The sequence below is a fragment of the Etheostoma cragini genome, chromosome 3 (assembly GCF_013103735.1).
Source record: "Etheostoma cragini isolate CJK2018 chromosome 3, CSU_Ecrag_1.0, whole genome shotgun sequence".
Taxonomy (NCBI): Eukaryota; Metazoa; Chordata; class Actinopteri; order Perciformes; family Percidae; genus Etheostoma; species Etheostoma cragini.
In genome coordinates, this window is record NC_048409.1 from 21,334,916 (window position 1) to 21,362,639 (window position 27,724).

Genomic DNA, 27,724 nt, shown 5'->3' on the forward strand with positions numbered 1-27,724 from the left:
CTTTGTCGCTTAATTGTTTGTAGTCTTAAACATGCATATTGTTTGCTGGCTGTCTGGTTTTCTTTGTTTTCAGGTCTAAATGAGACTACCAAAGTAGCCTTAAATAAAGTGAGTAAAATAAGTGCCACTCAAACAATTAAATGAGAGCAGTAGAATTACAGGGAATCAAGTTTGTCTCAACTTTTACACAAATATGGCTACAAGCCAGTATTTATGTAGTGTATTTAATGAATATATTCAAAAGTCTGTGTTAAAATTGAAAATAATACTGAGCATACCGTCCATATCAAAGTATACTCAAGTGTCACACAAATCAAATCATCCACCATTTAAGGAATTATTAAGAGAGATATCGTCATTGTAACCTTATCAGCAATATGTATAATTTAGATTTCTGACTTGGAAATTTCCATCTGCCAGCGTAAAGCAACAAAAAAAGTGTGATTTTAGATTTTGCCCCCCCCTGGGAAACTATTTGGGGTCACAAAGTATTACTGATTGGATCCCCAGATGAGTCATTAACATCTCTTCCGGGTCAGCAGTTTTTTTTAAAATGTAAAGTGATTCTCTTTCAGAGAGAGAGAGAGAGAGAGAGAGAGAGAGAGAAAGAATTACATCTCTCACTGAAATAGAATCTTTAATAGTCACGTTGGGAAATCCTCTGGAGATTTTTGGAGTAAAAGCGCAGAAAGCTCAAACGCATGATTTACTACTATGTTTTATGAGCAGCACTGACTGAGGAGAGATATTGCTGCAAATGCAAGTAAATATCACTCTTACTTTCGCTTTGAGAGGAACTAATGGTGACCCTTGTATTTATTTTTTATTCTCTTATGTCCTGAACATTAAATCCTCTCGGGATCATCTATGTGAAGTGCAGTGAGACGTTCCAGTATGTTTGTGCAACAGACAAAAAGTATTCTGAGGATTTGTCCCTCGCTCTCTGTGTCATCCCTAGATCTTCTCAAAGGACATGTGCACCACGCCAGATCGGTGTTGCATGATTTAGTTAATACTTAAACTCAATCCCTTCTATCCATATTGTATTGCTGCAACATAAAGCCATATATTGTCCTCTCAATCTGTTTCAACTCGAATCTTCTCTGTGCGGAATGCAGTGCACTATGCAACAGTGACTTATATAAATGAGATTACACATGCAATATTTATTTTCTCTATCAAAGCTTATCCCTGCCTACCAGTTTATAGCCCACCTTATATTCTTTAGCTATATTTAACTTAAAGAAACCACACTTGCGTGACATTATTTTACTTTATCATATCAACTTACGTCTTATCAACAATCAAACACAAACATATTAAAAAGCTTTCTCCATTTTAAAATATATTAATGTGAATGATGTAAGATCTAAAAAGGTCTGTTCAGTGCTCAAGGAGATATATTAGTATCAACATGCAACATTAAAAACACATTTTCTATTGCAATGAATAATGTCTTCCACATGCACGCACTTTGGTACGACAAAGTCTGCAAATACTGTTACAATCAAACTTTTGTTTGTTTATGTTTGCTGTGTTAATGTGTGTGTGTGTTAGTGTGTTTGGGTTTATTAGAGCAGCTGGAGTCTGAACGCCCTCTGATGTGGCACTAAACTTTAAATTACAGACTTTTCTGGCTACTTGTGTGTGTGTGTGTGTTTTGTTGGTGGTATGGCATGTACTGCTACAGGTATGTATTGAACACGTGAGCACTAGCCTGCATAATATGCGTGTCAATACACTATAATCTTTATCTGTGTTTGTGAAACTTTGGCTTGTGTGTGTGTGTGTGTGTGTGTGTGTGTGTGTGTTTGTTTCCTCCCACATGGTTCAGGTGGCACACGGAGGCATCCCTTCCGGCTTCCACTTTTGAACACATGTAGACAGTGAGACACACAAGCTCACTCCGGTGGATGACTGCACGTTTCTACGGATGATTAGATTACGTAAGAAAACACTGCAGAGCCCTAATAGTTGGTAAACCCAGATTACGCAGGATTATCATCCCTTTTGCTCCGCCTCTGTTGTGTGTGTTTGTGTGTGTGTGTGTGTTTGTGTGTGTAGAGTGGATGACGGGTGATGAAAAAGGAAGAGGATGGGGAAAAGGAGCGATGTGGGGGTGGGGTGGAGAAGGGGGTTTGAATGATGCCGCAAACACCAGAGCCAGATGGGACACAACCCTAAGCAGCTTAGAGTCACAGTAATCATGCAGGCTAAGTTGCCATCAGTGTTGTATGTGCATGTTTGTGTGAGTGTATGTTGCGTGCGTCTAGGTATGCGTCTGCATTGCATGCATTAAACTTGGCCTGCGCTGACGCATGCTTGTGGACAAACTCTGACATCATAGAATGTGAGAGAGTGAATAAGAAATGGAGCAAACATGTTCATGCAACCAAGATAGATGAGACAGGGAGAGAGGGGGAGAGCAAAGCTTCAAGTGCATGGAGAGAGTGTGTTAGTGGTGTAGGAATGGATAATAGAAACAAGCAGGTCAAAAAGGTGGTACTATTTCGTCCTCATGCCAACGAGATATTACAGAAACAATCGAGTGGGACACTGTGTATTTCACACTACATGGATATCGGCCTCAGGGGATCAGAAATCAATAACCCTCTGTCAATAGTAATCAGCTTTGAATTTCTGTATACATTTATCACAAGGGTGAAAAACGTAAATGCATTCAGAAGAAGTATGCGGTGAACATGATTATACAGCAAGAGCCTTTAAAATATGCATATGTATGATGCATAAACACATAAAAAACACTCCTGTCTTTTCAAAGAATTTCTGTTGTTCCTCCTTGCACAGTAAGAGAGGAGATGGCTTTACAACTACAAAAAAAAAGCAAACTGTAAAACCCAGGAGAGAAGCTTGCATGAATGTATTTACTGAAATGAATATTCAATAATGGGGAGGCACCACTTCACAAAGGGAAGTAATCACTGATTTATTTATTAGTGTTTTTGACATGCTATGCAATATTGCCACTGCAGGCAGGCTGTTGGGCTGCTCCCTGCCCAGAGCTGTGTGTGTGTTACTGTATGACTGTGTGGTGGCACTGGGCGAGTTAAAACTCTAATATTGATTTAAATACATCAAGTGAGATGATTTGTTCTGGTACAGGCACAATAGCAGCGATCAATGATTGATGGATAAATTATATGCTGTGAAAATGACTTGCATTGTTTAATTTAAGCAGTCATTGTTCATTTGTGAGCTTCTTTGTCATAATTAATTTAATTCAAATGCTAAAAATCAGACGCTTTCCCTCCCTCTCTCACGCATCACCTTACTTTTCTTTCACCGTATCCTCCTCTTCTCTCTCTTTCCCTCCCCTCTCCCAAAAGATGAGGGCAGTGACAGCTCGCCCCACTCTTCGCTCATTGAACACCCAGCTTTGCTTTTGATGGAATTAATTTGAATGTAAATGATGCTGTGATGGAAACTCTTTCATTGGCCCCAGCGCAAAATTTCACACAGCGATACCACCCTACTACCACCCCCTGATGTCTGACTTGTTTACAGAGAGGGAGAGAAAAACAACAAAGCGCTACAATAATATGGTGCTTCTACTTTCTACAACAGCTGCGGAACACGTTAAAATGACATTGTCACTCACTGGATTTAGTTAATGATTTGCTCAATAAATGTCTTAATTCTTAATTTAATCGCATTTTACTCAGTAAGATTTCATGCTAGTGGGAAATGTACAATTTATCTCAAATAAAAGGAGAAGGCAACAAGATGAGGAATAAGATCGAAAGAATTAAAATTTGGAATAAAACTATTTAAGCTGAAATTATAAATTGTTGCTAATTAAATTCTTTCTTGTGCATGTGGTTGATATATTATATACAAACAAAGCAAGAGAAAGAAATACTGTGTGGATCTTGTTAAGATGTAAGCAAATGTGTTTTCAATGCAGGACAGATCTCTGTATAAATTTGTCACAGGTGGAGATACTTGCCCACAATGTGGAAGTGTGTGTGTGTTTGTGTAAGTCCATAATACAGTGGCACGTTTTCTGTGCACCTGTCTGCATGTAGAGAAAAGGAAAACTAATTAAATAATTATTAAATTAGTCTTCCTTTGGGTTTGAATGTTATGTTTTATTTTGACCATTCAAAATCAATGAAAACAATAGCATGTGAAACAATCTGAGGATGGATGTGTGTGTCCAGGTTACATGGCATGCGCCTCACCAAGGTGAAGTACAACAAAAGTCCCTGTTTTAGTTAGATGACCCTGTATTATGTTGTTCCTCTATTTTTCTTAATGTTGTATACGATAAAAAAACAACCCACAAAATACCTTCTGTCTCACCTGCATATGTTTGGCCCTATCCTGATCCTCTCTATTTTCATTGATCTTTTTGTCATTTTTACAGAAACTTTCCACCCACACTTAGCCACCTGCTACAAATACTAATGTATTTCCAAAGTTGGTTATACGCAATTGTTAAGATAAACACGATCAACTCTTCAATCCGGTTCAATCCCTGGCCTTGCAGTCCCATGTCGAAGTGTCCTTGGGCGAAAGACACTAAACACCAAGTTGACCCCGATGCTGCGCATCGGAGTGTGAATGTGTGTGAGTGTTTATCTGATGAGCAGGTGGCACCTTGTACGGCAGCCTCGGCCACAGTGTATGAATGTGTGTGAATGGTGAATGTATCCTGTGTGATGTAAAAGCGCTTTGAGCAGTCGTTAAGACTAGAAAAGCGCTATATAAATACAGCACATTTACATTTACATTTCTTTGTAGGATAAGGCATTTCTATCACAAAACACATTACATATATGAAAAAATGCATTGACTACGTTGAAATCAGTTCATGGAGAGAATTTGTTTTTGCCGATGCTTAAATTTTAACAGGCCACGAAGCAGTGTAAGACGCAGATGCTCTTTTAATTTGAGAAATAAAATGTTAAAACCAGAAACGCGTTGAAAGAGAGGTTGAGAAAATTAGACATGTATGCATCCACTTTTCAGTCTGTTAGACCCATTTAATATCCTATAGATGCAGAATATATATATGCCAACCTCTGCACTGGACCACTCTCCCACTAATCACTGTTTTACTAGGCAGCTCCAGCTTCCTGCATGTCCAGAGGTCTAACATTGCCACATTTACCATTCCACATCTTTTACACCACCATTGATTTCCAGTATCCTCTCAAAGTGAGCATTCAGCCCGCTCAACCCGGGCATCATACATCAACTGGCATTAAGGCTTCACCTTTTACATCTCTTCCCTTCGATCATCATTTCCCTTGGAGACATTGCTGCCTTTACTGCTTCTTCCGCCCCCTGATTTCAAACTGATGCCTCTCTGAATTGCCATGGAGCTTTCTTTGTGAGGATGACAATTGTATTTTTCAATATATCTCTTAGTATGGGAGATGGTTTTAAAGAATTTTGAGTATATTGCTTAGCACAGGTGCTGTTCTTAAAGATTTATCAGCCTTTTCGATGATGCGAGCATCCGCCTTCCTTGAATCCAACTAGTTCAACTATATGGCCTGGGCCTGGTAGACCTGTGAACCAGTCAAGATGTCACTTTGATGCTTTAGAAATCCTGCCCCTCTCTTTTGACTGTCCTTGGATGGAGGTATAAGAATCTCATACATTTTTTGGGTAATCTTATGCATTCACTTTTCTCTCCAGGGCACTTTGAGACAGGAATAGGCTGATGAAGTGTGTGACTGCCTCCACAGTAATTATGTGATGAATGTGTTCATTCTGTGTGTAGCCCCGAGCAGTGAATAGCTCAACTGATTATTGGGGGGGGGGCGTGTTCTCTGTGTGTTCGCGTGTGTGTGTGTGTGTGTGTGTGCACATGAGAATGGATAGGCTTAAACAAAGAGTCTCAAAGAAAGATTACAGTGTGCATGTAGTTAACTCTCCACAACTCTTATTTGATATATCAGTTAATGAATTATAGTATCCTGGCACTTCTCACGTAAGTCTTTTTAGCCAAAAGATGGACCATTTGGTCCCACACCCTACCTCTACTGTGTCAGCCACACATTCAGGAATTTGAGCCAGCTGTCAGTTTGCAATTTCTGTGACAACACCATTTCTCTCTGCTTTGAGTAAAACGTAACCGCTAACACATCAAGCCTTCAATATTTTAAACCCCCTTAGATGGATGTTAAGCTCCATTAATAATACCACAGTCTCGCTGTCCAGCTCATATGGATTTTCCTTCATAGACGGGATATAGTACGAGTGACAGAGCTCGGGAGTCAGATCTGGAGAAAGTGCATGGTGGATCATAGAAGGATAATGTACAGTGGCTCCCATATCTGGCCCCTAACCAGAGCTACATTACTGTAAGCCTCCAGGGGCTGGACTTTAGCAACCATAGCTGTGATGTGTGATGTGCACAAATAATTCAGGTAGAAGGTTTTATGTCTTAGTTTCAGTTCAGGAAACCAGAAAATTCTCATTTCTCTTAGCTATTCAGCAGCAATACTCTGTACAGCTGAAGCTAAGGCCATTTACTCAGGTTCAATATTTTTTTTGATATTGCAAATTTAAAATACTTGTACTTTACTCAAGAATTTTTCATTTTACACTACATTATATAATACTTTGAGGTATGAAGTGGCGCAAATCATTCACATATCAAACTGTTAGAAGTTTGATCTCTGCCACCTTCTGTCCATGTGCTGTGACAATGGTCAGCAAGGTGCATTAGTGTGTGCTTTGCTCTTCTATATAGTATAGTAGTATATATAACTTTATACTCTATCTGCCTCTGAACCTTGCATACAAATATCCTAATCTATGATGCATTAAAATATGATGCACTGATCAAACAGTCAGAGCTAAATTAATGTGACAAGGGCCCCTCTGAAAGATGGGGCCTCATTCTTAGGTGCCACTCAAAAAGCCTTCATCACTTTAGTTAAAGTTTAGTTAATTTAGTTAAGTCACTTGGGTTTTGGTGCATCTTACAAGGCAAATGTATAATTTACAAAATGACAAAGTAATTGCGACACATTTAACCTAGGGTCTAGGGCTTTGGGCCTGCTGAGGGTTTGGGGGTTTGCTTTGCTTAGTTGGGAATTCTTGTAAACTAAGCCGCAATATTAATTAAAAAAAATACAGTATTGTGCAAAAGTCTTACGCCGGTGTGAAAGTCTTAGACAGGTGGGACAAAATGCTGTAAACTAAGAATGCTTTCAAAAATATAAATGATTGTTTTTATCAGTTTACAAAATGCAAATAAATAAACAAAAGAAATCTAAATCATATTAATATTTGGTGTTCCTACCCTTTGCCTTCTAACCAGCATCAATTCTTATTGAAAGGTACGCTTGCAAAAAGTCAGGAAACATTGAGCATTGTAAACGCAGTGGTCGGCCAAGGAAACTTAGTGCAAAAGGAAACTTTATGCAAAGCCACATATCCGACATAGAAACAAGGCCAAGCGACTCAGCTATAAGCACAAACACGTAGTCGGAGGTATGGCTTTTTGGCTGCATCTCTTTCATGAAGACCACACCGGGCCAGATTTCTCCGGACAGTAGATGGGTGTACCTGGGACCCACTGGTTTCTGCCAGTCCTAAGCTGATGTCACTGCTGGACATCTTCTGATTTCGAAGGTATATGAGCTTGGTGTTTTTTGTAATCTGCTGCACTGAGTTTCTTTGGCCGACCACTGTGTTTTGCTCATCATACTTCTGCACTTTTACCTATGAAACATGTTGACAGGACTTTTATTTTTATAGAGTATTTTACAGTGAATACTTATCCCATAAATAATAAAGCAATGGTCCTAAATAGTTTTTATACAAGACTGACAGGACCACAGTTACACATGGACACACACACACACACACACACACACACACACACACACACACACACACACACACACACACACACACACAGACTGTTGACCACAACCAGCTCTCGGCCTGTCAGTCAGACCCTGAGGAGTCCCAGTGGATGCTCGCTCACACAAAGACGTGCAGAAAAGATCAATGGGCTTGCGTTTATCGAGCAACATATCCCCCCTCCCTCCCACACACAAGCATGCACCTCCACCACACCATCACCCCCTATGCCCACCACCAAGATTCTGACCTGCACCTCAACAGTTGACGCAGTGAAGGTATTGATTTCTTCATATTAACTCAGCCTTCATGAAAAGCCTCAGGCAGCAGAGGAGAGGAGGATGGAAGAGAGAGGACGAGAGAGAGAGATGGGAAGAAAAGCAGGGAGTTGAAGACAATAGGAGGACATGGGGAGAACACAGAGGAGGGCAGGAAGAATGAATGAGTGTAAAGCAACACCTGGTGCCTCTGATACCAATGCTCAAAAAATTCACATGTTGGATGTAAGTGAGGCCTAAACTTCCGTATGTGCTGCATCCTTTTTTACCACTAACCAAGAAGCGAGATGGGAGGGTGTAATTCATGCTCCAATATGCGCGGACCAAACCAACCGAAGTATCTTCATTAACTAAAGATTTGAGGATTGTGACAGAAGTCATGAATTTAGCCATTTATTGGCGAGAAGTTTAGTTTTCTTTTTTCCCCGAGTGATTTTAACTCTCACAATGTAATAACTATTATAGATTTTCCCCCAAAGAAGTTTGCAATCTACTTTGGTATATCTTACCTGATTTAAAATTGTAATTCTTTCACCCCCCCCCAATTATATAAGAGTATCTATTATCTGATATTGGAACTGCTACTAGCCTTGATAGTTGTTCCATTTTGGTTCATTTATCTTTTTATTCTGCCTTTATTTGTATTATTATTATGATTACTTATGCTACTGCTAATGATATTATTATTGCTAATATTAATCCATATGGTTATCTTGTTATGTTGGACTTTGCCATGTACTTTTGTATCATTAGATTATTATAACTCCCTTTCTTTATTTTATCAACTCATCGTATCTGACTATTCATCAGTATTTTTTTTCTCCTTCTGTAGGTTGACACTAACTTTTTCTTTCTTTATGATAATTATTAGTTTTAAACCTAAATAGAATAAAGACGGAGGGCTTGACGGGGTTTGCTCTGGGGTGGAGCATTGGTTAATGGGTAATAGGCACTTGTCTATAACTCATTGCTCCCTTTGCTTTCTTGCCAAACTCTTATCATTAATATTAAAATATTATATTAAAGTTTAGTATTCCCTCCTGAGGAAACCCATTTCGGCCGCTTGTACCCTGGATCTCGTTCTTTTGGTCATGACCCAGCCTTCATGACCATAGGTGAGGGTAGGAACGAAAATTGCCCGGTAGATTGAGAGCTTTGCCTTCTGGCTCAGCTCTCTCTCCGTCACAACGGTGCGATACATAGAATGTAATACCGCGCCGGCTGCTCCGATTCTCCGACCAACCTCACGCTCCATAGTCCCCTCACTCGCAAACAAGACCCCAAGGTATTTAAACTCCTTCACTTGGGGTAAGGACTCATTCCCTACCTGAAGAAAGCACTCCATCGGTTTCCTGCTGAGAACCATGGCCTCAGATTTAGAGGTGGTGATCTTCATCCCAGCTGCTTCACACTCGGCTGCGAACCGATCCAGTGAGTGCTGAAGGTCACAGACCGATGATGCCACGAGGACAACATCATCTGCAAAAAGCAGCGATGAGATCCTGAGCCCACAAAACTGAAAATATTTTTTTAAATCAACCTAATTTTTTAGTGTTACTATCTGTTCTTTATAACACTTTGACTCCTATGTTTTGTTTCCTTTGTCATTTTTTCATGTCATGTATATATCACGAATAACTTTTTTTTAAATGCTAACAAAAATGGTATCAAATATAACTGTCGCAAAGCCACAATTGTTTATATATATAAAATCAAACTACAAGCCTTGGAGCCTGTAGGGTCGAAGCATCACTATAAACGTGTCCCACATCCTTCAGGTCTTTAAATCTAATTTCACTCTACCCACTGGGCAGGCGTCTCTTATCCAGGTTTAACATGTTAAAAGAAGAAGTTGACCACACATCTAAAAAATATATACTGTATACCATAACACCATTTTATTTTTCCTCCTATTTACTCCAATCACCGAAAGACTCTGACTAAGAATGGCTAAGATTTATGCAGTTGTGTAATGAGTATTTGACCTGGTGTGGATAGTAGAAAGTAGTCATGTTGAGGTGTTTAAAACATTAGTGTGATTTGGAGGTAGAGTGAATTGGTCCGCTGAGCCTAATAGGCAGCACGTGCGGCTCCTCACTCATCAGCAGTTACTCTCTTCTGCCTTCCTACCCTTGCACTGTTTCTCACACTCCCTTTTCTCCGTCATGCACGCATACTCATTTTCACCCATTTTCTCTTTTCATTGCAAACTCTTTTGTGGAGAAGAAATCAGAGGCGTGTTTGCCAACCATATGGTAGTGCCAGGGGCGTCCGGAGCAGATGTGCTCGGCATTGGGGCTCTGCTCCATCACATGCTTCATCACATGCACACACACTCTCTCTCTCACACACACACACACACACACACACACACAAACACAGAGGCTTAGGCAGCGCCTGTTACCAAGGAAGAGGTCGCTGACTGACAACAGCGTTATCTAACTCCCAGAGTGCAGCCATGCTGGCTGCAGGAAGTCAACACATACAGGGAATGTTATATGTTGTAATGTTAAATACATCATAACATATCAATTTGGCAAAATGATATGGAGATTATTCCATGTCAGCAGTTCAAAGAGTTTCCTTTAACTAATCAGGGTGTAAGAAAACTTTTCTTCAGCGATCACAATTTAGTGCTTCTGACTTCCTGTTTCCCTTGCTGTCTGGGAAAAAGCCTTTTGCAGACTCAGCGTGTTTGTGTTGATTTTTTCCAGAGCCATTTTTTTGCTGAATAGTAGAAGAACGATGGGAGTGTGTGTGTGTGTGTGTGTGTGTGTGTGTGTGTGTGAGTGTGTGTGTGTGTGTGTGTTACAGTACAATAACGTTTCCTCTGAATAAAATGGGATGTAAATTTGACCAGTGTGCAGAATGAGAATATAGGCTGGTTAGTTCCCAGTGTTTGCTGAGCCAGCATTTGACCTACATCAAAAATCCAGAAGCAGAATTAGTTAGAAGCATCAAACATGCTGGTCAACACCTAGGCACAAGCACACATCAAAGGATTTGTAAAAAAAAAACTAAAAAAAACTCACACATAAGCACTTTTTGGAGTTTATTGTTTCAAATGTACGTTAGTTTATTATTAACATCAAAACAGTAAAGGTAGATCAGAGCTGGTTGAGACAGGAAAAGAATGATAGAGTTATTATGTCACCAATCATGTTATGTCTGACTGATCAGCTATGACATATAATCATACACTCAGATGATTTTTTACCTGTAACTAAGGGTAAAAATAGTTACATGTTAAACTGCAAAATCCCATCAATGCATCAGTGCACTATTTGTCAAGAGCGCACAAAATTGGAAATGTCTACTTTGAGAAAATCCATGTCAACCCACCCTCTCATTTTTTTTCCTGGACTGACTTAAACTATTAATCAAAAGATGACTGTGCTGCTCTGTAAATGTTTTTTTTTAAATTAGAATTTTTTTTTTTTTAAAGGGAATCAACATTTTGTAATACTCCTCTAAATACCATGCATCACTTTGCTTGTTGTATATCTAGACAGTCAGCTGAGAGCAGCTGTCCACAACCTTTTTGACACAGGGGCCAAAAAGATGTGTGGTGGTGTCAGCTGGTGAAGTGCAATCAATGGGTTCTCACTTTATTCAAAACAGCTCAAGTTTGACAATCTTATAGGGTGTTTCTGTGTAAAAAGATACATACTGTATGTATATTTACTATCTAAACTTGCACTTTTTTGTCTGTTAGATGAAAGATGACAGACTCGATTTTCTTAGTAGTTATTTAGTGAGCATTGTTAGCGGTACATGAGGCCTAGGATTATCATGGCCAAAAATTACTTCTGCTATTGTTGTGTCCATGACTAATAAAGAACCGCCAACCTTTTTCCCAGGCCAACAGTTTGGACAGACCTTCTTGTGTTTCCTTTTTTTTAATGACAATTTACATTGTAGATTATCACTGAATGCATCAAAACTATGAATGAACACAAATGGAATTATGTACTTGTGTGAAAATAACTCAAAACAATGTCTTATATTGTAGTTTCTTCAAAGCAGCCACCCTTTGTTTTTTGATAGTGCTGCAAACCCTTGGTGTTCTTTCAATGAGCTTCATGAGGTAGTCACCTGAAATGGTTTTCACTTCACAGGTGTGCCTTGTCAGGGTTAATTATTGGAATTTCTGGCCTTATTAATGGAGTTGGGACCATCAGTTGTGTTGTGCAGAAGTCAGGTTAATAAACAGCCGACCGCCCTGTTGGACAACTGTTAGTATTCGTATTATGGCAAGAACCAATCAGCTAAGTAAACGGTGGCAATCATTACTATAAGAAATGACGGTTAGTCGGTCCGGAAAACTGCAAAAACTTTAAATGTGTCCCCAAGTGCAGTCGCAAAAAACGTGCAACAACAAAACTGGCTCACATGAGAACCGCCGCAGGAAAGGAAGACCAGAAGTCACCTCTGCTGCTGAAGATAAGTTCACCTGAGTCACCAGCCTCAGAGATCACAAGTTAACAGGAGCTCAGATTACAGACCAGATGAATACCACACACTGTCTTTGTGCGACGCAGAAAAGGTGACTGGATGGATTCTACATGCCTGGTTCACACCGTGAAGCATGGAGGAGGAGGTGTGATGGTGTGGGGGTGCTTTGCTGGTGACACTGTTGGGGATTTATTCCACATTGAAGGCATACTGAACCACCATGGCTACCACAGAATCATGCAGCAACATGCCATCCCATCTGCTATGCGTCTAGTTAGACCATTATTTATTTTTCAACAAGACAATGACCCCAAACACACCTCCAGGCTGTGTAAGGGCTATTTGACCAAGAAGGAGAGTGATAGAGTGCTGCGCCTCCACAGTCACCGGACCTGAACCCAATCAAGATTGTTTAGGGAGAGCTGGACGGCAGAGGGAAGACAAAAGGGCCAACAAGTGCTGAGCATCTCTGGGAGACTGTTGGGAAACCATTTGAGCTCATTGAGAGAATGTCAAGAGTGTGCAAAGCAGTAATCAGAGCAAAGCGTGGCTACTTTGAAGAAACTAGAATTTGAGACATGTTTTCAGTTATCTCACATTTTTTTTGTTAAGTACATATTTCCACATGTATACATTCATAGTTTTGATGACTTGAGTGATAATCTACAATGTAAAAATATCATGAAAAGAAAGAAGTCATTAAATGGGGTGTGTCCGAACTTTTGGCCTGTACTGTATGTGTGTGTACTCCCCCCCCATTTTTCTCCCTACCTGTATTTGCCCCTTATATTGCATTACACTGCTCTGTGAGATTGCCCAGTAAGTGAAACGTGTTGTATGTAATTTATTTTAAATGCAGGTACTGTTTACTCACGTCCACAGTCCCGGGCAGCAATCATTTCAGTCACAGTATGAAGGCTGACAACCCCACCATTTGAATGTGTAGCAGGGTGTTCATCTAAACTTACCTGGCTAATGAAAACAAACATTGACAGTAAAGGTTCATTACTCATGTAGTCTTTGGTTTTTGTGACTGTGTATGTACTAATGATAAAGATACATCATATCTTAAGCAGCAAAACAAATGACTCTTTAATTGAACAATCTAAAAATATCTGAAATCAGATGTGGCCCATGCCGTTGCCCTGTCACATACTCAACTATACCTACAAGCCTCCCTCTGCTGTCCTCCAATAATACACATTAGTGGCTGAGTTGAGTGGGGTTTCATCCTGAAGGTGAGCCACACAGGGACTCAAACAGACAAAAAATCATTAAGGGCCCTAATTGCTGGAAAACTGTACTGGCCAAATCACCTGCAGAAGTGCTGCTTCTCCCAGGAGGCCTGGCCAGTGTTGGTGGGCTTAAAATCCCTGTCTTCAGTTGGAGTGCAACTGAAGTGAAGGAGAGGAAGAGAGTGATAAATACAATGAGGGAAAGATCAAACCAGGCAGAATGAGTGGGAAAAGAATCAAAGGAAAGAACAAAGAAGAGTAAGAGTTTAGTAAGAGAGCAATCTCTGCCTACAAGCCAATTACCTACTAAGGGGCAGCAGACAAGGTTACCTTAGGCTAAATGCTGGTTCCAGGAATAGCCTTCTAGTATTATCTGCTGGCTGGCACGGTGAGGCTCTGGCTGGCTGACTGAGAAGCTTATTTTGTTTGTGTGTACCTGTGCCGTGCAGACAGTGGAGAGAGTGCCAGTAGACTTGCCGGGAACACTTTATTTGAAGGGGGGTTCATAAGACTGACATGACCGTCATTATTATGACATGACATCTGTCATGAACATGCATCATTTTCAGGGTTCATGACTACCATTAAGTGTCATTCTTTAGTGACTGGCCTTGCCTGCTTACATGTACAGTAAGGAAAAGCAGTGATGCCTTTTCACAACACTGCACTTTCAGGGACCAGTGGTTTCACTGAAACATCAGCAGAAAACTTCAAGATAATACTTTTGTAGTAATTTCACCTTTACAAACCACTCTACATGGTGGTGTTAATGATCTATTTAAGGGGAAAATACCTAAGACAATTTACCAAAAAGTAAAAATGAATGTGTAACATCCCATTGCTTTTATGTTGGCTCAATGGATGTTACTGGGATAAAGCCTCAATACGGATCTTCCTCCCATCTCGCTGTCTCTGCTTTTCGGGATTAGCGCCCCCAGGACTGTTGTGATTGGTTTAAAGAAATACAAACACGCCAGCGCCATCCTAGAAGAGATAATGTAGCCAGACCATAGTGCAACACTGACACTGCGCTGTCTGGCAATGCGAGAATGTCGTATGTCAAGTAAAGGTACTCCATCTTGGGAGTTCTGCTATTTTTTACACCTGTCCTGTCTCGCTCACTTTGACCTCGTACCTATACTAGACACGCTTTGCTGCTTCATTTGGATATCTTTGGCAGAACCAGGCTGTTGTTACCCACCTAAAAGGGACTTGATGATGGCAGCTGCCAAAAAGCAAAACACAACCCCTTGTCAATCATGTCATCTTACTGGCAGATCAGTATGTTTGCCAGGTTTTCAGATTTACGTGTAGTCACTGTGACATGTTTGCCAAACATGCAAGTCGGACAGGGAATGGAGTCACTACGCACAGAGAGGGTATGAAGGCTTTGAGGTGGCTGGTGGCTGAAAGGAAAATAGTCTGTTTGTTTGGGGAAATCCAGGTCTGGTTCCTCAGCTGTCATTTGAAACAACATACCATGGGAGAAATGTTTTTGATTAGAGCTGTATATTTGCGATTAGTGTACTCCACTGAAGTTGGTACTTGATGTTTTTTGGACAGTGTGTGTCTGTAGATGTGTCGAGGGCTGCATGTGCAGAGCCATCTGTTTAATGCTTTAGCAGTAGTCTTCCAATGCCCAGGCTTATCTGTGCACGAGGGCAGTGGCCTACTTTAACCTTCTGCTCGCTGATTGCACACAGCCAAGCACACTGGTTTGGTCCATTACCCGTTGCTTGTTCACAAAAACTTTCTAAAGGTTTGCTTTAGCAATCAGTCTGTAGATTTTGTATTCAAAAAGTGAAATTTTCCTTATTCTTAAAATACTAGTTACCACTCTATGGGAGTGGTACATTATATTAGCATAGCATTTAGTATTGTAGGCCTCTTATTTATCTAATAGCTGCTTAGTATTTCTTGTGTACAATTTTTTCGGCACAAAATTGGTAATCCTTTTCATCTAGCTTTACAAAAAAACACTTGTACAACATCACAGAGAACTGCAAACAAAGGCCGCCTCATGAGGAGTAAGTGGTGACGTTCTGCTACTCATGTGATAAATGCTTGTTTGTGCACAACATGGGACCAACAGACTAATTCTGTGCGGTGTTCATGTCATGTACATAAGGAGTAGAAAAACATCTGAGTTATCACAAGTCAAAACATCACGAATATTATTCAAATAAGCATAAATCACATTTTATAGAAAAACATCTGTTTTGCTACTTTTCTGTAAGTGTGAGATATTTCCAATGCATTTCAAAATTATACAAAAAGTTATGGTTTTGTTAAATGGATGGGACAGACTCTCCATTCATAATTGTTAAACTTTGAAAGCAGGGCTGTAAGCAGATAGTGTGACCAATCCTACACGCTATAGCTTGTAGGTGGGCTATGAAGTCTTGTGTTCATAGTAGTAACTCATTAGGAGCACAGTAAGCTGGGCTAGTCAGACTCAGTACAGTTAAGAGTATTAAGCTATGTATGCTAGTCAGTGGGCCCTGTTAGGGAGGTGGCTGTTGTGGCTAATAGGTCAACTGGAAGGGGTGGGCCAGGAGATGAGGAGGATGAGCAAGAGATTTTTAAGGCTCTTTTATTGTGAGGGTTTGCTGGATGGACCAACAAGTAAAACATGGATGTGAGGAGGGGAGAGGAAAAGAAATGAAGAAAAGGAGGGATTAAATGGGTAAAGTGATGTGAGCAAAACCTCTGGCAGACAATTGACATCCTGAGTTACCTGTGGCCCACCAAAATCCCTCACGCATTGAGTGGGAATTTCCACAAATAAGAGTTTTCCCAATTAACAAGTTTAACCTAATAAAGTAGTCTTTTATATATCCATTCATGTACCAACTTGTTGTATGCACAGTGAACAGCATCATCTTTCATTTATAGTCATTAGTTCTGATGTTGCAGTTTTAATAAAAAATCCTAACCTTTGAACTAGGACATATACGCTAAAGTCAGAAACTTTAGTTTATGCAGTTCTGTCGTAGGCACAATCGCCAGGACCAACATTTGCGTCTTTGTGAAATATAAATGACAACCTTTTATATTGTGGTCCCAATGGACTATGGTTATAAAAGGGCCTGTTCTAAAGGCTGTTTATTTACTCAGTTTAATCATGTAGGTTGAGTGATTACTCAAAAGATTGTTTTTGAGATTATATGGTACACAGTATTAATACCTTGGCAGGTAGATGACAGCATATCCTGCATCAGAAGCTCAAAGAAATATATTGACATTTTGGAAAATACGCTTACTCGCTTACTCTTTCTTTTTGAGATTAGGTTGAGAAGATTGAAACCACTCACATCTCTGTACATTAATTATGAAGCCACAGCCAGCTGCCAGTTGGCAGAGCTTAGGATAAAGAATGGAAAAAGGGGAAACAGCTGCCCTTAAGCTAACTAAAGTCCACCTCTGAAACTTAATAATTAACTCATTGTATCGTGTTTGTTCAATTTGTACACAAAATTAAGTTGTGGTCTCGGCCAAAGAAAGTTAAGATTATAAAACATTAAAGCAAAATGACAAGAGTTGTTGAAGCTGTATGCAGCAATTCAATACCCTTTCAGGATGAAAAGTGAGTTTGTTTGTGACTTTATTTTCACCTCAGCAGTGCTCTGAGCATGGTGCTTGATGCGTTGCCACCGAGCAGCTGGGTACACAACCATACCACCTGAGTTTCACGCGGATGTCACTGCTCACTTGTTGGTACGCCCTGGTGCCTCAAGGACAGCAGCAACATCACAGGGTCCGCCATACATGAACACGGCTCATCATGAAGCCCCTGGGTCTACTGCAACGGGACACAGAGCTTGGTTTGTGTGGTCACAGGTGTAGGTTCACATGAATCCATGTGTGGATATGTGCGTGTTTGTGTTTAATTTCATGCTTTTGTTTTTGTCCTTGCAGTAGCTTCACAGTTAATGGGAAGGTGAAAGCACAAATAATGGCAATCACAAATGCCGTTTGAGTCCAAGGAGAAATTCTAAAGGGATGCAGATTGAAATTGAATTGTGATCAGAGTAGCCAACTAACACGCCTGAAGCAGGAGATACAGGATTTTACGCTTGATCTCTCCTTGCTGCCTCTTACTCTTCTCCCCTGACTTCTTAAGATGTCTCGCGCTTGGAGAAAACGCAGCTGACAAAAGGTTGCAATCACGCATGAAGCATGTCGACAGTGATAGTAATTTTGCTTTCTTGTTTAAAAAGGGGAATACTATGGTATGCCACGGAAAATGAGGTTACAATCTATGTAAAAGCACAGACGTGGTTATTGGGTGTAAATACGAGATCAAAAGTTGGAGAATTCAGACATTCACTTGAGAAACTTAGTTTAGTGTCAGAAAAAGAGGACATATCTCACTTTAATGTATTAATGTGTGTTCTGTTGCCTTTCTTTAGTCAGATTTTTAGCACCATCATCAATCATCTCACTTAAACAGGTGTATGCATGTGTGTCTGTGTGTGTGTCCCAGTCCAGCCACTGAAGCTGTGCCAGAGGCTCATCACATCACAACATCAGGGGCATCTGTTTGAAACTGAAATGAAAGTAAAGCCTATGAATAAAAGAGCAACATGAATAAAAACAAATGATGTCTATGACTTGCCGAGGTGTGTGTGTGCGTGTGTTCGCGTGCGTGTGTGCGCATGCATGTGCGTGCACGTGCGTTTGTGCACGCCCACATGCACATTTGTTCATCCTACATTTGTTCTTTATCTCATCATGGCTGCACCTTACCTTGACTGAGACACACGCGCACATTTCCATGTTCTTTGAGGTGGATGGTTTTCTCATGCATTAATCAACAGCAGTTTTGACACTTGGCTCCCGAATGAGGAGAGAGAGCTATTTTACCCGGAGCCTCGCTATTGGTTCTCTCTTTCACTCAACCAGCACTGCCAGCGTTGCCTGGGGTGACTTTATCAATTAGGCCTCTCTGGAATCAGCATCCTCCCTTCTTCCTCTATTTCACTCCTCCCCTTTTCTCTGTTATTTATTCCTCCTCTCCATCCCACCTTTCTCATTGTACATCCTTCTCTTGGGCTTTTCTCCTATTTCTCCTTGTCAAACTTTCTGCCCACTCGTCACACCACTTTGATCCTCTATTGTCTCCTACTCTTACATGTGTCCGTTGTTACTTCCTCCCTCATTGTGTTTCTAGTACTTTTTGTTTTTTTACTCTATACAAAACATTAAGATAAAAGACTGTGTAGCACATTACTTGTCTGTAGTCTTAGTTACGCGTCAACTGCTCAAAGTACTTTTTTAATGAGAATGGTATCAAACAACAGTGTAATGGTAAAAACCTATGTTAAAAACCCCCTCTTTTAAAAATATTTTTTTATGTATAAAAGTGTTAGCTTTATTATGACTTACATGGTTCAACTATTTCAGGTGGTTCTCATTTTTGTCTTAATATGAAATAATTATGTTAATGTTTTGCACATAAAATGATCTGTTGTAAATTAATTGAAAAAAAACATGAAAACTGAATATATAAAGAGACAATTTGCTGTCTATGAAAGTAAAAAATGCTTGCTTTTATTGCCATTGTTAAGGGTTTATTATCCAATCAGGCAATCTTATTTTGACAGTGTTCTTGAAAACACCAGGAAGATTGCTCACAGATAAATTGATAACTAGCCAAATGTCTAGAGTCTAACACAGTCAACATATTTTTGTTGAAATAAATCATGCCATTCTCGTGAGGTAGTCAGGTGACCAGCGGAGTTGACTAAATGGAATCAAAATTACTTTATCGTCTTTGATTGGGGCCTAATGAACATTTCCGCCTCACCTAATGCAGGTATACCTACTGTGGGCAGTGGATAGTCAGCATCAGGGAGATCAAGCATGGTTAGTTTTTTACTATTTGGTATCAGTCAAGCTGGTCTGGGTCCTGCTGAGCTGTGCCCCGGGGCAGCTCAGGGCTGAAAAAAGAGCAGAAGGGAACAAGATGTCTGTCAACAGAAAAATAAAGTTCTTGGATGGTAAACCCAATGAGATGGACAGGTCATTTACATCACATTTATGCACTGCCTGGAGACATGAAGACGACCGCAGAACTGTGCTTCACTCAGCCCTCGGCAAGATTGGAAAAGAAAAACGTAGAAATGCATAAATTGACCGCTACTGGCCTGTCTTTGACAGTATTTCACTATAATCAGTAAAGTTTACTTTGGATTAGGATGATATAATTTAGACAGCACTGCTGTATAGAGCTTGGCAAAACAGTCTTTTTGACCAAATACATCAATGTCAGTGTTGCAGCAATAATGTAGACAATAGTTCTAACAATGAGAGTTTTGATAAATAATCACCAATAATGTGGATACAATAACTAAGTGGCTAAAGGCAAATGATAAAACAGATAGTAAGTCTGGTAAATTAAGAAAATTGTCATTTTAACTGTAGTGCAGCCTTTGAAGAAATCACTTGCATCATATCACTATAATATGACATCCAACATTTAAGGTGATATCTAGTCCTATATATGAATGTTGATACATCTATATATTACCCTGCTGCTATATTTTTAGTACCACAATAGCAGAAAAAACACCAAACTGAAGTGTGAATACACTACATTCTTTTTATCTGGGTAGCCAAATTTGACAATGATCCATTCACCATTCATCCATCACATATCAAACCCTTTACTGTATTCATTCTGGAAGAGTGGATGTCAGCCGGACATGCTCCCAGAGTAGCACTGAAGAACTGCCATAAAGCTTTGTCAGAAGTGCATGCAATAATGAGGCAATGCCAGGCAACTGTGCAGTTAACTTGGTGAGCTGTCGACCCTTTCCCTTCTGTCTCTCAGATGTGTCCCTAAAGGGCTACTGTACATGTTACTGATGAGTTGTGCATGGCAGAAGGTGGTATGTGTGTTTGTGTTGGATGGCACATAAGTGTGTATGGGTACACTGTATTGTATGTTTTTTTTGCTTGTTTGTGATTTTGAGTTCATGTAAGTGTGTATTTCTTCTTTGGTCATGGGAGCTTACGGGCTCTGTGCACAGAGGTTCCCTAATCCAGTGTTTTGAAATGAGCCCTCCAGCTGTTGTGGGCTTGAGAGACGGCTGCCTTGGAGGAGGCTTAGCAACGATAAGATGCTCCTTCTATCTTCATTTCTCTAGGACTGACTTTCTTTCTTTTTTCTTTCTTTCTTTCCGTCTTTCTTTCTTTCTTTCTTGTCTTTTTCCACACTAAATCTAGCACATTTAATATCTGTGTGGCCATGAGATTAAACACACTGATCTCATGCTGCCAATACAATTACGCATTTGGTCAGGCTTGTAACCTTTTGTGTGAACTTCCCCTTCGTTGCTGTTAATCCTCCAATAAGAACATAGGTTGATTGTGCACATGAAATGAACATAGTGTACACAGAGGATAGAAGCAGATCAGATTACTGGTGACCTAAGACTGTTATGTACTATATATCTAATGATGGCCTGAGATTGTAGACGTCATAATGGAAGCTCATTAGATGCATTGTGACATACACGCCAAGGAGACTGTTGTGCTGCTTACTGTGCAACGTCTTATTTAAACAATTGAGTTACAGTGAGCAATGAAAGTACTGTAACATAAATAGACATTCCAGTGGAATATAATGTATGTAAGTGAAATCGCTTGCATAATTTATGGTAAGTCTTTTTATGAATATATCTCTTATGAACCTTAACTGAGCGGAGCAGTTCAAGCGCTGCCTATCTCCCCTGTGCCAGCAGTGAGCCTGCAGGGTGTGTGGTGTCTGCCAGCAGAAGGAAAGCGTAGGAAGACTGCTGGTTTCAGACAGAGGGAGCAACAGGCAGCTAGTCTGTCAGCTAGAATATGATGGTGATATTCAAAATCCCATATGCCATGTATTTTGTGACCCTAAATATAATGCAGTTGACTTAATTTATATGGTTGGTTGTGAGATTTATATTTTCTTGTGCAAGGTGATCATTGCTTCCACTTTACATTTGGCTTGACACAAATGATATGCTAGTGGTTTCTACTATTGGCTTTTGGCAAGAACATCATCTTACATTATCACTAACAAGGACGATTCACAGGACATGATCAATTATCTGTAATCATATCAGTGCCATCTTCCTCCTCACCATGTTTAGATAAGATTACTGCCCATTGGGGTTTTTGGACATGAATACATGCTTGCTGGGGAGATCTAACTCAATTTAGGCTGTAATGTCTTTAGCTGGTCTAGAAATAGGATGCTGCATGTACATATTTGTCTCTGTGGGTCTGTTGTAGATGACAGCTGAGTCCAGATGAGGAAAGCAACTATTCAGTTTCTAAGTTTGAGAGGATATACCTATACAACACGCTAACATGTTTGTTTAGTATGCTGCGTGAGCACAGGAAGCAGCAAAATCACCATCACTATCCCCACTTGTCATGTTCATGTAGTATGTATTGAACAGACTGTTCCCATGAAAGCAGCAAGAAGCAAGTTGTTTTAGGAAATGCATAACTCAAGAGACAGCCTATCGTGTTTCCCCATTTAACTATTACATATTTCATGTGATCCTTCACAGTGTGGTCTACTGTAGATGTTTGTTTAGCTGCTAAGAGCATTTAAAAAAAAAAAAAAGAGCTTGGTTCAGAAACCATGTTTGTTTTGCTGTAAAGAACAAAAGGCAGCAGGACGCAATGACATTAAAGATGAAAATAGTATACATTAACATGTAGTTGGCAGAGGTTTTGCCTATTACTTGTATTACAGTCATCCCCTCCTCTCTACTTGTCTTTCTTTCTATTTCTCTGACCCCTTAAAGGCAAGATTGTCAATGACACTCATACAGGTCAGTCAAATAGCTTGCATTAAGGCTAGCAAGCCCATCTTTAGATTTAGAATCAGAAATACTTAATTCATCCCCGAAGGGAAATTCTGTGTTACAGTTGAAAGAGTATATAAATATCAGAGTAGAAATATAAATAACAAAACATAAGGAGTGTGGATATGTAAGTTATTGACATTGTAAAAGGAATTTTTATGATACAGTATTTGAATAATTAAGGAGTTGTAATGGTGAGCAATGGTGAGCAGTAATCATGAATTAATGATAGTAACAGAGTATTGCACAAATTTTAAGCCAGTGTTATCGCACAAAACAGATAATATTGTCCAGTTATGAACTCCTGTGACGCTCTGTGGTGCATTTTTGGGGGAATTAGTCTTTCACTGAAAGTGCTCCGGTGTATGAGAAGCAAGCCAGGGAGTGGGTGGGAGACATTGTCCAAGATGACATGTAGTTTGGACAGCATCCTCCTCTCTGACACCACCAACAGAGTCCAGCTCTACACCCACAACGTCACTGGCCTAGCGGATCAGTTTTAAGTCTTTTAGCGTCCGCTACCATCAGCCTGCTGCCCCAGCATGCAACTGCAAACAGGATAGCACTGGCCACCACAGACTCAAACATGCTCAAATGCTCCTCAAAAAATAGAAACAGCTTTGACCCTTCCTGTCGAGGGCTTGAGTCTTCTTGGCCCAGTCCAGGTTATTGTCCAAGTGCACTCCCAGGTATTTGTAGTCCTCCACCATGTCCACACTGACCCCCTACATGGAAACGGGGCTCACTGGTGCCTTGGCTCTCCTTAGATCTACAACCAGCTCCTTAGTCTTCATCACGTTGAGCTGTAAATGGTTCTGTTCACACCATCTTACAAAGTGCAGAGATTTATAAGAAAGATTGTGAAAGCTGCATTTGCTGGGAGTTTTAATTTATATGTTTGAATATCAGCTTTGCTTTGCCTGTTCTCTTCTTTTACTTGCTCATTCCTTGGTTCAGTATGTGCTTGTGCATCAAGAAACTGATCACTGCCTCCTTCCTTCTGCAGTGTGTGTGCGGGCGCTGGATGTCACGGTGTCCCAGAGCAGTGTTCAGGTAGCCCGTGGCCAAGCAGCCGTCCTGCCCTGCTCCTTCACCACCAGCGCTGCCCTCAACAACCTCAACATCATCTGGATGGTGATACCACTGTCCAATGCCAACCAGCCGGAACAGGTAATATGTACAATACATCCAATACACTGATCCACCTCCTCGATCACAGTGACACAGAGTGTTCCTTGAGCTTCTCCAGCAAATAAGCATTGAGAATCAGTGCTGGATTTAAGGATTGTTGCAAAACATATTGTTAATATGTGGACCCAGCAGTTCTTCAAATCAATGCATTACCTGTGATGAAAGATGAATGTAGATGTTAGACAGAAAGAGCTGGTAAACAGCCAGAGCCGCAGTGCACTGTTTAGGTACTTAATGATATGTAAAATGTAATACTAAGATGCATGTAACTTGTGTTCTAATGCAACATTGCTGCATTCGCATCATGTGGATGTCTGTGCTGCAACCCTACACCAACCTTACAGTCCAAGCAGGTACACAATACTTGATTTTTACGAAGGTGTGCTCAGATACAACGTAAAGAGAATTGAACTTAAGAATTGAGAAGTAAGCACAATCCACAGAGTGATAATCTTTGGGGTTTGATGGATATCCAGCGCAGTTACATGGCAGCAATGGCTCTCGCTCATGGTGATGGTCATCAACAAAATTCCAAGTTAACACGATACATACTTTTTTATATATTCTCTTTCCGGTGCATCTGAACGCACCTTTAGAATATTAATAGGTAAGTAATAGATATTAGATGACTAGATTAGAGTAATATAGATGTGTGTCCATAGTTTAGATAACTCTCACTTTACAAGTGTAGCCTGCTGGACAGCAATGTCATGTCACACTTTTCTCCCTTTAACCAATGTATCCAAAATAAAGAAAGGACATCCCAAATTTCATTTTACTATTTTGGATTTGTTAGGGAACATTAGCAGCAAATTACTTAGCACACAAAAAACATGATTTAGGCTTCAGTTTTGTCTAAATGGCGTTCATTTTGTCCCACTGGCTTCTTAGAATTGTAAGCCCTCCCGGCTTGCTACTTTTTCTTTGTTTTTTTTTCTCACCTTCCTCTCTCACTCATACGCTTCCTCCGCCCTTGCGGGACTTCTGTGATTCCATTTGAGTTGTTTAACAATCAGCTGCAAGCCGTACAAGCTCACCTGCCTCCCTTCACTTTGAACCCCGGCGCTGGTCGGCCGTCCAAATAATATAATCATCTTCTGCACTAATTACCTCACGCCCACGATAGGCTCTATATCGCAGCTGTTCACACACAGAAACAACGACACACACACACACACACACACACACACAAACTGGCATTAGTCTGTTAGTCCAAATGGCACACAGATCCACATGCATACAAGCAGGACTCATATATAAATATATATACACACATATATGTTTTTTTACTGGCTTCACACATGCATGCACAGTGCACAATAAAATAAAAGTGTGAAAAAGACGTACATCCATAAATGCACACATCACAAGTAATGCTCCCATATTTACACCTGTGGCTAAGGGCTAATGAAACTTAAAACAACCGTGACATAAACACAAAGTCCCTTTACTGGTTGATGCATGCATGTGACTTTTAGATGACGTGGCAAGTGGTCATGTGAGCTGAAACATGTACAAGGCTGCATAACATTGTGTTCTCATGCTACACCAGTACACTGTATTTTATCACACGTGGTATATACTGTACATGGAGGTATACCTGGGACATTAAGTACAAGCACAGTGATGCACACATAGGTTTCTAAGGGTGCATTGTTAGAAAAGAAAAATGAAATTACATGCATACAGTGACAAGAGGAAACAGTGTGCATAAGTACAGTTCTACCATGAAGTTGTGCATGTGAATTTGGTGAGCTGTCTAAAACGTGAGTGATGACATAAAGTGCTATGTGGGACGACAGTACAAGTACAAGGTCATTTTGGAGGAAGAGAATGTCAAAAGTGATTAAAGTTGATGCTAAAAGCCATTAAGAATTACTGAACAGAACTCTGTAAGCTTACACACTCTCACAACCTGCGTTAGCACTTTAGCAAGTGCTCTCACAACAGCACGGGACGTGATGGCTTTTCTTTTCTTAGCAAACATGGCTGTTTGTTGTAGCCCAGATTGATCCAGTTGTGTATTTGCTTAGTGGTTTGACTTGCTGTTCTGTTTTAGACTTCGCCCTGTGGTTTACAGCCTTAAGCCTACTTGGTTGACTCCACATTATATATATAACTTAATGAGTCAAGTTGAGATTCACACCATATGTCTGAGTGGAGAAAGTGTGCCAGCCTGGTGCATCTAGAGTCTGAATATAAAGCACAGATGATAGGCTATTTAAGTCAACAATTTTTTTTTCTGTGGTTACAATCAATATTTTTGGCTCAAATAATGTGTGATGTGGAAGGAATCACGGGTCCTGTCAGCTCTCCTCAGCTCTACTGAGTTTTATGGTATCACTGCTCTTATAATCTTTAACACAGCTGTTTCAGGAGAAAACACTCTAAAAACCCACTGTTCACAATCCACCCAGCACCAAACAGACAGACACAGTTAGCAACCAGCCTATAGAACAAATTGGAGCACTTAGCTCCAAGAAACATAATTCCATCGGTCAAAACCGTGTTGGGGGTCCGTCTGAATGGGTCAACACACGTCCACCAGCTCTCTTTCACGACCCTAGACACAGCCAGGGTATGACACAGATCTAAAGCTGTAGGGACTGAAATTAAATATATTTTTATCTCATTAGGACAATGCACATCAATCCATATTTCTGTGTCAGTGTTAGTCAGATGGATAATCTTTCATATGTAAATACCCTGCAGCATCACGTGGAGTCTTGTTAAATGCCTTTAACAGTCGAAGAAGAATCTCTGCCTAAACTTTAGCCTTTTTGTGGTTGTAGTCCTGCTCAGGAGCTCAGGATTACAACATGTAAGCATGTAGCTCAGAGGAGTACCAGTGTGTGTTTGGGTGTGTACATGTCCATGTAGTGTTTTCTTTGTGTGTAATCTGTCTATTGTGCCGTTTTTGTGATCACAGGTTCTGACCTCTTTCCTCTTGGCCACTAGGTGTGAGATGATAATCCAGATAAACACACACACACACACACACACACACACACACACACACACACACACACACACATACTAGACAATGGTTTTAAGTTTCTGAGCTGTTGTTTATCCTCTCTAAACTATTTGCTGGATATCTCTGTTTATGCTCTAATAAAGCGCCCAAAAACAGATTTTGTCATTGCAATCATTAAAATAATTTATGTATCAAACACTTCTATCCAACACTTTGTAAACATTTCTTCACTGTAGTGAGCCTTGCAGTTTTATATTGTCATTGCTTGAAATCATATTTTGACAGATATTCTTTACTTGCTCTAATTGAAGGGAGACATTTGTTGTGAAGGTTTTATCACTCCAGGACGGATAAAACCTTTTTCCAGTGTCGGTATCATTTCTAAATGATTTTGAATCTGAAAAAAACAACAATTAAATATGTTTTTTTCAATTCCTGGAAAGGGTGCTTTGTTTTGTGTAACTTATAAAGTGAAAATTGTGCACTTTGTGGTGAAATGACGCTCTGGTGAAATTTAGGTCATAGAGAATCTGTTGTGCAGAATTGATGTTAATCTGTAATTGAGAGCATCTGTCACAGTATTTTAGATGATCTGATCCTTATCTGGACCTAACAATCTGCCAAAGGATAGATCAAATAGACGCTGCATTCACATACACTCATTATATGACCTTTTGCTTTCCTTATCGCCTCCTTTTAACCCTGCCTAAAAAAGGACAGATTATAGATGAAGCTAAACACGGCATTCTGTTTGTCTGAGGCTGTAACTCCTCCCTGTGGGGAGGCTGAGAGAGGTTATACTGCATCACACACTCAGCTACAACACACCCTCTCATAAACACTATATATATATATATATATATATATATATATATATAT

At 40.1% G+C, this 27,724-nt stretch overlaps 1 protein-coding gene across 2 annotated transcripts in view; it reads left to right on the plus strand.

The window, feature by feature from the left end:
- igsf11 (immunoglobulin superfamily member 11) overlaps window positions 1-27,724 on the plus strand; it is a 91,295-nt gene that overhangs the window by 54,085 nt on the left and 9,486 nt on the right. Inside the window, exons 3-4 of one of the 2 annotated variants that reach the window (XM_034867917.1) lie at window positions 23,684-23,847; window positions 24,213-24,221. In XM_034867917.1, the coding sequence (XP_034723808.1) occupies window positions 23,684-23,847; window positions 24,213-24,221 (173 nt within the window). The remainder of the gene's footprint in view (window positions 1-23,683; window positions 23,848-24,212; window positions 24,222-27,724) is intronic. The other variant, XM_034867918.1, reaches the window with a different exon arrangement.